Raw genomic sequence first — 11,553 nt, 5'->3', positions numbered from 1 at the left:
ACAGCCAAAATGTGAAGCATGTGCACTTTTCTTTTATACTTCATTTAATATGCCCAAAATATGTGGGTTGCATATAGGCACTTAGGAATAAGTAACTGCCTAATCCACTTGCCAATGAGACACAAATGGTTATCATGCTAAAAATATGCTTCCAGAGGAATTAGCAGTGGGTTAGCAGAGGAGTTCCAGCACTGCATATGAAATAGTTTGTTGCTACAGTATCTCACTGCACACATTCAAGCACCTTTGACATACTGCTACTAAATCCCCAGACAGGATTCTTCACATTGCTGGGAAGGAGAAAGCAACCAATAGAAAGGTCCCAGATGGATAAAATAACAAAGAAATAAATTGATTGACTAATAAATAATACACCTCTACACCCAGTTAATCAATATTGGCTCCAGTGGCAAGTTTGCTTCCATGTAAACTTCTTGGACACATTTTGAAGCTGACCTCTGGGTCTGGGAGTCAGGAGAAATAACATGTTCACTTTACAGTCTAGAGAAGGCTGACAAAACCAAAAGGATCATGTAACAGTTATACACATGCTGGTGTCTGTCAAAATCTCTTCTGCAGACATCAAGCTTTGCTGCTAGACTTTTTTATTAACTTTTCAAAGCAGTGGCATGGCTTTGGTTTTAGATGATGCAAATGACAACGCAAAGCTTTTGCTATAAAAGGAGAAAGCCACAGGATTCACTTAGACATGTGCAAGCAACTGGCTCTTTTTGTTAATATTTTACAGATTGCCACTGAATATGAGTTAGAAGACCAGCAGAGTTCAGCCCTTTCAGTAAGTATTTTTAGTTGGACAAAGTCATGAGTTAATTTCAAAGTGGAAGTCTACTAAGCAAAGTTATTCAGCACAGTTAAGGCATGGGTACACTCTTGGCTCATCACCAGGAGCATTGTATTACCCTGAAAAAATACATAAAGCAAGAACAGAATCATCATTTAAAAGAAAAAGAGAGAGGGAAAGTTAGAAAACTGCAGAAAAAAATCTCTAAACATTTTTTTTCTAATGCATTCTAAATCCTGAAATTATATCCAAAGCTACAAAAGATGCCCCCAGGCAGTGCAAATTATTAGATGGGACATACTCACTTGCGTGCCTTGCCCTGTGCTTGAGAGGTTTGTGTTCCTTTTCCGAGTGCTTGCTGTCTTCTCCCTGCACTGTGGCTTCTGCTGAGATTGCAAAGGAGAGGAGGGAAGGAGGTGCTTCTGACTGCCCTCCTTCTACTTGAGAATCAACACACCCCCTTTCAGACGGAGACCTGGGCGCTTCCTTCTCCCTGTCTGAGCAGTCTAGGATCACCTCCACCCTGGGGATAGATAGAGCTGCACCTTGGATCCTCTTGACCTCCTTGCTGCTAGAAAAGTGGACTACTTTGTTCGACCACTGGATGTTGCTCTCCTTCACACCCAGGGGAACTGCGATGAGGGGGCTGCTCCCGCCCTGCTGTGCACTGGGTCCTCTGCCTGAAGGGGGGAGCTTTTCTGCCCCCAAGAGAGTCACAGCAGGAGCACTGGTGGCCTTGTGGGCGTCATTTGAAAGGGACACCTGCAGCTCAACCATAGCACCTGGCCCTTCTTCTGTCGTCCCTCTGACACCAGCCTCATCTGTCACGATCACTTTGGGGGTGCCTATCACTTTAGGAGGAATTCTGTGGCTTTGTGTGGTCTCTTGTTTTGTTTCAGCAAAGTGTGTGTTGCTGTCTGCTGCTCCATCGTGAGTCCCACTGTAAATCTCTGTGATGCATAAATCTCCATGGGGTATCTCTTGCGCTGTGTTCAGTTGCAGTGTGGTGTTCTCCCCATAATCCTCAATTTTTATGTTCTCGTGCTTCCCGTTTTCTCTTTCAGCGTTCAAGGTTTCATTTATTCCACTGGAGGATCTGCACATACATAAACAATTCAAGAAATTAAGCTTCTGTAAGCACAGCCACTGTAAATAGAGTTGCAAAATCAATTTCTGCGTAGTATTTCTCCACCCTAATTAATTGTGGCACCTTCTAGCAGGTCCACTTAAATAGAAGAATGTAGACATCTTAAACAGAAGCACCTTTGTATCTTTGAAAATTTTTCAACTTAGCAGTGCAGTAAGAGGGAAATTACATTACTCTTGTAGAACTATGACCCCACCACTAACCTAAAATGTGGAATTGTATCATTCTTAACATCAGTGTGCTTTCACAGACACATTTCTGTTATAAGGTTTCCAGAGAAATGCTGCTGAGACTTTTCAGACAATACTTCTTCATATTTCACATGTCCGTGAGAAAATTGACTTTGCATGACACCACAGGAGTGGTTAATTTTTGGCTCTGTAGCCACTACTGCAACTGTTTTAGGCACCATCCTTACATGTGGCTCCTGTCCCAAATCAATCACTCTCTAAGGAATAGAGAAGTACTGGACAAGGATCAGAAAGAAGGAAATGAGTATTTGAAATATACATTCAAAGAATTCCTGAGAGGATCATCATCCCTATATATTATGGATTAATTGAAATATTCTGGGCCTATTCTGGTGAGCCAGCAAAAAAGAGTAGTGAACCTATACAATATTTCCTACCTATTTAAAAATATACTATTTCCAACTGGAAAATGTTGTTCTCACTTACAAAACCTACAATATATGTCAGTGTAGCTCCTTTTTCTAAACTATTAATTCCTCTGGCACAGTTAAGATGATGTACTGCTCTTAGGACACCTGGTGTGCTCTTTAGCACCTTCTTGCAGTACTCTGGACCATACTGAGTACTATTCATTTGAGGAGAAACCTTCCCCGTACAGCAAGGCTGCAGAATACCATTAAGAGTTTCTATCTGCTAGAAGGTAGCAAAGCACTTTTACAAATGAGGGAAGTGGTAGGTGTTCTCAGTAAAGTATTAATATCAAGTACTATAGAGGTTTTTGAAATCAAAAGCAGCCCTGGCTATTCTGAAGCTTTGGAACCCCCCAGAAATAAAGGTTGGAAGAAACAGCAGAAGGAATGAATTTGTCAGTGTGCTGAAGAAACTTCAATATCGCTTGCTTTTCACGCATGCAGCTTAATGCTTGTGGCAGCCTGGGTTTGCCTCAAATAACACGAGGGGTGTAACATCCATTTCACCACAGATGGGGCTTGGTAAAGGTCAGACAGATTTTAATTTAGGGAGCTCCTTGTGAGTGCTGCTGGATCCCATCGGACGGTGCTGCTTGGATGATCAATTGTACTGCTCTTGAGCACAGATAAATTACTGAAATCTGTAAACATTTCCTTGTAAGATATGGACTGGGGGCTGGGCCAGCTAAATGTTAGCCTTTATTGGTAGTTGAATGATTGTGTGTATGTGTGGGAGAGAAAGATTTCCACCTTAAAAGGCCCTTGCTACGTATGGATATACTTCTACTCTATATAGACATAATTGTGTATCCTCTATCAAAAGGCAGAATACCGGGTTATGATTTCTTTATTGTAATTTCAGATTCTGTTTTGTCAAATGATTGTTTCTGTTTCAGGCCTTTCCAGCTCACTGCAGGAACAACAGCCCTGGTGCAATTCCAGGAAGGAAGCAGAATTCCAGGAGTCATCACGGCAGGGTTTGTCACAGGCTCATGTTTTTCCTCCCTACATGGTGTATTTCATGTCGGCATGCCCTGAGCACTCCCTTCTTCCCCCTAGAAATGTTCTCTCCAGGCTCAGCAGTAGCCCAGGAGCTGCTAACCCTGATGTGAGAAGGCCAGGCTGGTGTTTCGGTGTCTGTCCCCTCTTTCCCAGGTCCATCTGCTCAGCAGTTGCCGGGAAGGTCAGTGTGATGCTCTCCGACACGGCATCTGGGAGTGCCCACCCTGCAAGGTGTCGCTTTCCTCTCATCCTGTAAACTGGGCATTTTCTGGGCACTGCTGCTGGTCACTAACTCACTGTGGCTTACACGGCATTGGGAAAACTTTTGTAGACATCAAAGGCCAAGTAGCATTTTAAAAACTGTTTTTAAAGCCCAATTTTCCTCTCAGTAAGATTTGTAAGAGCAGAATGAGGTCAGCAATTAATGTCTGTGAAAATCCATCCTTCATGCAAAAAAATTCAGGGACTTTCCAATAGAAAATATTCTTCCCTGCTAAGAAAAGATGCTTAGATGTAAAAATCACCAGTGGAATACCACTTAAATTATTCTTTCCTCATGCTTTCCAGCATTTTCTTGAGGTGGATGCTAACAAGTGGCTACTCAGAAAGGGAAGGATTTGCTTCTCATTGCTCTCAAAGGATGCTAAGACACTTCCTGAAAAATCCTTCTTGGGGTAGTGCTGAGAGGGATAATACCCACAAATGAGGTGGGAGTGGAAGAGAAGTGTTTGAGTCCATTCTCTCATACCTGAGAAGATACAGACAGCAAGGACTGGGATTTGGGAGAGATGAGCTGATGAGAAGTTTAAAGATTCTCACAGTGAATTTCTTTAGGACATTATAGTCACTTTCAGAGTGTTGAGCAACTTCAATTTTCCTAAAATTTTTGTCATGGTTTGATTCCATGAAACACTGAATTATATAGTATAAACACTCTGTTTGGGTTCTGATTTTCAGGACATGCCTTGCTGTTCACCATGCATTCTAGCAGGGGCAATGGAGAGTCCCTTTCAGCTGCAGCATCCTTTGGCCTTCAGACAACTGAAATATCAGTTATGGAACAGCAACAGGCAGGAGTCAAAGTATGTGGAGCTATTTCTATGGCTGAAGAGAAGACAGCTGGTCAGCCACAAATATCATTCTTACAAGTGCAGCTCCAATAGCCACGTTATGAATTAAAAGCAGAAGAATGCAGCTATCACATGAGGAACACTCAGCTGCTCCCCTGCTGAAGCAGGAGCAGGAGCTGTGCACTCTGGGGAAGGTAAGCTCTAATCCTCAGCTACCACTCTCCCCCTGATCCTGTCACAGTGATCCATTACTCAGCCCCAGAAAACATGTACACACAGGCCGTGCAAAATGTCTGTTATAAATAAAATGAGCATTCCTTGAGAGCATCTAGTTTTGAAGGCAGACTGTCACTTTGAACTGCTAAGCACTGGAGGAAAGCTCCTTTCTCCAGGTTGCAGGAACCATGAGGAATTTCACATACTGTGTAGACATCCCTGGTAACCAGAGAGGAGTGCCTGTTTTCAGCCTTTCCAGGGACACTGCTCTGGTAGCTGTCATGACGAATTCTGATCCTTTCCTGGTCCTGCCTGTGAGAGGGAGCTGCAGTAGCTCTGGGGGGAGCCTTAAATCCTTACAAGGAGTGTGGGAGTTTCAAGACTTTTCTTCCTCTTCTGACCCCCACTGAAGGCAACTCAGAGTTCATCCTGTCTGAATTCACAGTCTGGGGACAATGTGCTTTCCTGTAGGTGGCTCTGAACCCAGGTTGTCTTTATTACACTGATGGCAATTACAGAGCAGGCATTGGAATAGACTGATATTCAGTGAGCGGTAATGCTGGCTTGCTTGCAAGTTTGCATGAAGCTTCTCTGCTCTAAGAAACTTAAAGCATTTTCAAAGAAAACTGAAATTCCCTCTCAACTATTTTACAAAGGCAGAAACTGAGACCCAGAGAGCTGTGACTTCCCCCACCTCATCTAGTGAGGTGATAACAGCTACAGAAATAGAATTCATGACTTCCAGACCCTCTCTTCCTCCTGACCACTAATACATTTTGCCACCCAAGAAGACCATTTGCCATGTCATCATCAAGGCATATCTGGGTAGCACAGTTTCTCCATCTATGCAGCCTTTGTTTTATGTAAGCCTCACTTCCCTATCTGTGGGGAATAACAACACTTCACTGCTTCAAAGGGGTGCAGGGAATAGCTGAACTCAAGGCTCTGCAGTATGCATATATGGTAGTAGACACCTTGCGAGTATTAATACTTACATTTGGAGACTGTACTATTAATTCTGTGCCTGACTGCTGCTGTTCAAATTATATACATTAATTCCTTCAGCTCAAATTCTCTGTCTTCCTTTCCATCCAAGCAGAGTTACAGACATTACCAATAGGACTATCAGAACCTCTCATATAAGTCTGCAAAACGAGTGTGTTCAAAGCCAGCATTTTCCAGGTGATTCACTGAATTGCACCAAAGCATCCTGAGCATTCCTGTACCTCTTGATAAGCATCTGCAGGACGTCAGTCAGGCTTTCCATCAGAACAATGACTTCAGCATAGGTTAGGTCTCCACAAGGCTTGCCATTGATAGACACCACCTCATCCCCCTCACACAGTCCAGCTTTGGCTGCTTTGCTTTTGCTGCGAACCTACAATGAAATAAAAATTCCAAATTGTCAAAGAAAAATTCCAAATTGCAGAATTAGTGTTCATTTGAAAACAGCAGCAACCATGTCCTCAGCATACTTTTTGTCTGTGCAAAAGGATCAACAAAATTGATCAGAAAAACATTTACGGTAACACAAATTAATAACTTGTCTCTGTTGAGGTTAATACTATTCCGGCCAGTAATAATACAAAACCTTCTGCTTTGCTGAGCTTGTGAGCTAGGTGTCAAACAGGCTGGATGAATTCTTCTAAAACTGGGAGACATGGAAGTTTGGGACAGACAATAGTCAATTGATCACAGTTTAGCAGAACTGCAAAAAATGCCCCATTGGTTTCTCTGAAAATGAAGACTACTAAGAGCTGAAATCAGCACTGAGATTGTAAAAGATGAGTCTGTAAATTCAGGCCTCTCTGGATAGAGTATCAATATCTACATGCTGGTCACTTTTTCCTTAGATGCCCAACTGTAGTTTTAGTCTCCAAACCATAGACATCTGCATCCCTGGAGCTCCTAAATCCATGTTTAGTCATGTGAGTAAGTGCCCTGATTTATTAAAGCATGCCTGTTATGGTCTAAACTTCCCTGTTAAGTTCTCATTCAAGAATCCTGTACAGCTCAGTTTTTCAGTTTCACTCCTTTTTCCACTGGCAGTGTGTTATAACTTATCACTGTTCTTTGCATAACAAAGCCCAGACAGCTCTAACACCACTCAAGGTATGCCTACAGTTGATGGCTATTTTTGAAGTACATATTTGGCAAAGAATGTGTTATATTAACCAGGATTCTTGCACGAGTCTATTTTAGAATGACATATACACAAAAAAGGGCTGACCTTGAGTTCTTTGAGCTCAATCTTCTACCTGTTGCTGTGAGTACTTTGGCCTTATACCACATCCAGTTGTTCATTCAGCATGTTTCCCTTGTTAATTCTCATAGTGTTTTCTTGAAAATTTTTAGAGAAATAGCATTTCCACCACACTCACAGTAGCAGAGTCAGTCCCTACTCACTGTAGGAAAGCTTCTTTTGGTATACTCTGGACCTGAGGGTGGAACTGCCCCACAGAGTCATGGAACTGTCCCAAATTTTCTATTAAGCTACTGGGCTGGTACCTAAGGTACATTTCAGAAAGGAAGTTCCTTGGAATCAGGATGCTGTGGGGCACAGCAGTAGGACTGCACATTTTTCTGTGGCAGGGCCACCATATCTATCTCTGCTGTTTCAATTTACACATTCCCATATGTCACATTATGGCTCTTGGAGCGGCAAATGAACAGAAGCCTGGTGCATACAGAAGCCAGTTTCTACCTTGCAGAGTTAACATTTACAAATATGGAGTGGTATGCTGCTCTGTTTATCTCCCCTTGGACAAGAGCATAAACATCCTTGTGCCTTGGGAAGAAATGACACTTTAGACAGTGTTTAGAAGGTTTTGCTTCATATAAGAGCTAGAATTTGGGATGAGGTCTAGTTACTGTCTTTTTTTAATTAGGAGGGTATACTATTAAAATTTTACAAGACATTCTTGGCCTGAATGTAAATACTTAATGTAGATGCCATGAAGAATTTTGAGTGAGACTTTTTCAGAAAATCTGTAAACATCCATTATAGAAACCTGTGAACTCTGAAATAGCATAATGTGATACCTGGATTGTGAGAAGAAAACTTGTTTCTCTTTCTTTATTTAGTGTTTGAGGGACTCCTTGGTAGCATTAAAACCAAAAAAAAAAAAAAAAACAGACAAGGAGATTGATTTTCTTTTCAAAGTTTTTAAAAGGTTCTCTCAGTCCATTTTTCTGCCTTGTGAATTGTTGAGAGATCACAATTCTGAGATATATGAAACTGCATGCAAAAACACCCTCCCAAATTTGAACAATGTCTATATAAAATCACCTCAGTATTAACCCTTTTTTTTTTTTTTTGGTGTTTCTGTTAAAATAATAAAAGGTAAGAGAGAGCACCCAGAAGAAAATAGGCAAGGGCAGATTGTGTAGTAAATAGCAGGTTGGTTTTAGGATAGAATATCCCATCATCATTCATGTTATTTCAGTCTCAGCATAACACCCACTTACACAACAATATGTAGACTGCTTTGCCAGGCAAGCTGTAATTGTTTCTGTCTTTGTTTATTTGTTTTCACTGGAAACCCACAAAAATGAATAAATAATTTACTCATGTAAACCAAAACTTTTCAGATTTCTGGGAAAAAATAATATAAATAAATAAAAAATAAAGACAGAAACCCACCCAGAACAACAACAAAATTCCAAGAACATTTGTGGAAAGAAAGATCTCCCTGGTAAAATATGTGTTCAGTGAACAGTTCTCTTTCAAAGTTTTGGCAGAAAGCCTTTAGGAGCCCACTGGGAAACAAAAGTTGCTTTTGTTAGCAGAAATGCAACTTGGTCACACAGGAGACAGTAAGAAACCTTTATCCAGTTCTTGGGGACTTAAGGCAAGGCATATTTGGTTGTAAAGCAGGAGAGATTCTTACAAAACCAGTGATTGGTCTTGCCTCATAATGCAGTCCTGACTTTCTCAGGTACTTGTTTCTCCAATGTACTGGGAGTTGAAGTTTTCCTGAGGAAGAAAATGTGAGTTTTCCAATAAATTTTTTTGAATGGGATCTCACCACAAGAAAAATAAGTTTGGAAATATTTTCTTTGTTTTCCAATGCCTGCAATACCAGTATAACACTGGGCTGGTGCTGTTGGTGCTGAACCTGTCAAAATACCAGTTGCTAGTGGGCACCTTGAAGAGCTCCACCCCATTTTCAGCTGCTGCTGCTGTCTCTATTGTTTTCCTGCTCCCCCTCAGTCAGGACTCTTTATTATTCACATACCTGAAGTGTGTAATTTCTTTTTATTCCAAGATTTCTCCTGTATCTAGAATTTCCCACTATCAGGAGTGCTCTTTGATGATTAAAATGTCAAGTGCTGAGCAATTCCTCACATCCACAGAAATATTAAACTTAGGAAAAACTGTTCCATGCTATGTGAAGAACTTAGCCTGAGTGTTCACTGTTATCTGAGCACTCCAGGGAATCCAGGACCCCCTGGCACCAGTTCAGAGGCAGCAGGGACTGGGGGCTGTCCAGAGGCTGCTCAGGAGGGTCTGTGAAGGCTTCAGGTGGGAGCTGTGAGTGAGCAAGGTCTGGGTGCTGTGCTGACCTGGTGAAAGATCACCTCCCAAAGACACAGGTTTATGGGGAAAGTATGGGACAGGAACTTTGGTGGTGGCTGTGGGATGCTGCTGGGTCTGGAGCAGCCATGGATGCTCACAGTTCCAGTCAGTTTCTTAACCAGTAAAGAATAAATGGGTGGATACACAGTGGCTGTGCTCATGTGAGGGTGGGGAAAAGGTATTTTTAGAGAAAGCAAACGGGAGGGCTCAGCCCTCATCCTGTGTACACTGTGGTGCTTTTAATTTAAACTAGATCAAGTCTCCTTCTGCCAGCTGGTGACTCCTTCCCACATAACTAGATCTCCTTTGATTTAATCTGAAAGCACTCCAGTTACAACCCAGAACTGTCCCATGCTATGAAACAAAGTATGGTAAATCAGGAATAACTGGGAAATTTACTTCAAAAAATGTTATCCCGATGCAGCTAAAAAGCTGGAGTAGATGCACCTGTTACTTGCTGTGGCTGCAAGTGGATGCACAGACAGCAACTGGGGCTCAGCTGACCAGCTGATGATTTTGGGTGCATGTTTGAACTCTATAATAAGCAGATCAGGGTTGAGGAATGTTGAACCTGGTAACAAGGTCAGTGAGGTGTAGTTTAAAGTGAGGCAAATGGACTTGAGGACACTCTGCACTCCAGGTTCTCTAATGGCTCAATGAGGAATTATTAGGATTTTTCATCATGTTTTCATCATCTTTACCAGTGTTTTTTGTTAAGGATGATGTGTATCTTACTCTTGTTCTGGAGTTAATTTATTCTGGAGCCAGGAGTACAAACTTTTATCTGGGACATGTGTCTAAGTGCTGTGCATCAGGTATAGCCTGACTGAGCAACCAATCTGAGGAATTGAGCAATATGACCATAAGCACAGTCCATTTAGCCTAAAATTGTATCTAATAAAATAAGACTTATGTAGCTTTAAAATATACATATATTTGCACAGCAAAATTCTGAATTTAAAGCAAGCTTTCCAAAACCATGAGTTATTTTCAGAACTATTTACTCATCCTTTTTCAGTTTGCCAGCAGCTTTTAAACAGCAGAACAGGAAATATTGCCACTGCCTGTGGAAATATCCTTCCCTGAATTTCAGGCACCTTGTTCATACAGACAGAGTAGTTTCTTTCATTGAGGGGTCACCTCTGGAAGAGCCAATTCAGTTGGATATCCTGTCTGATTCCTGAAGCCTCATTTGAGCTGCTGTTGCCCCTCAAGGTTTGAAGCTGGTTCCTGGAATGTTACTCACATATCTGTCCTCAGTGGTAGGTTTGGGTCTTTGGTGGCTGGCCTTGGGTTCTGCTGTGATGAAATATGTTGCCCAAAATAGCAAGGCTTACCAGGCAAGGGACTTCTGTAGATCAGTTGTTCATCCTCATTATTGTTTACTACTTTAGTTATGTCAACTTCAAACTTTACCAGCAGTGATTTTTTTTTTGGCTTTCTTTTAAACTGGTGATTAGACATCAATAACAAAGGACATGTTCTTTGGCTACTGTAATGCCCTTACTGAATAATGATTCCTCAGATTAATGTTACCTTCTCAGACCCAACAACTAGCCAACGTTAAAAGCAGTAATTTTTACTACAGTAGCAAACTCTGCCCTTTGATGTCTTCTTGTTATCAGTAATACAGAAATATATTTAATACATTTCTATTAAATAGCCTTTTTAAAGTAATCATTAACCTAAATCTTGGGATTAGTACCCTTTCTCTGTAGAACTAACTAACTAACTATGAAATAATAGAGTGGCATTGTTTAAATGTGCCTTGTGTTGAGGTTTTTTAAATTGTTCTGTTGTATTGCCAGAGATATGAAATGGTAAAGAAGCAGAGAAAATAGGTGTCAGTATGCAAGAAAGTGGGGCTGGAGAGACACTGCTGCTTCTTTTGATGTTTGTACTAATATTAAAGCAGTAAGTGGGTGATGCACTCCTTTCACAAGTCATATTTTCTCTAAAAGAAACAACTTGCACTTTAACTGTGACACCCTGAATACAGTTCTGAAGTTTCTAAATCTATGGTTTTTTACATACAGTCAGATACCTTACTTTTGAGAGAAGGTATAATTAAGTTAA

General features: G+C 41.3%; 1 protein-coding gene across 1 annotated transcript in view; it reads right to left on the bottom strand.

Moving 5' to 3' along the window:
• The window catches only part of SYNPO2 (synaptopodin 2), a 78,901-nt gene that overhangs the window by 20,696 nt on the left and 46,652 nt on the right, over positions 1-11,553 (bottom strand). The window contains exons 2-3 of the mRNA XM_041482265.1: positions 6,125-6,276; positions 1,108-1,898 (exon numbers count right to left, since the gene is read on the bottom strand). Coding sequence (XP_041338199.1) covers positions 1,108-1,898; positions 6,125-6,276 — 943 coding nt within the window. The remainder of the gene's footprint in view (positions 1-1,107; positions 1,899-6,124; positions 6,277-11,553) is intronic.

The sequence above is a fragment of the Pyrgilauda ruficollis genome, unplaced genomic scaffold, assembly GCF_017590135.1.
Source record: "Pyrgilauda ruficollis isolate IOZ18807 unplaced genomic scaffold, ASM1759013v1 scaffold58, whole genome shotgun sequence".
Classification (NCBI taxonomy): Eukaryota; Metazoa; Chordata; class Aves; order Passeriformes; family Passeridae; genus Pyrgilauda; species Pyrgilauda ruficollis.
The sequence above is the reverse complement of the archived record's forward strand: the minus strand, read 5'-3'. Positions and strand labels throughout refer to the sequence as shown.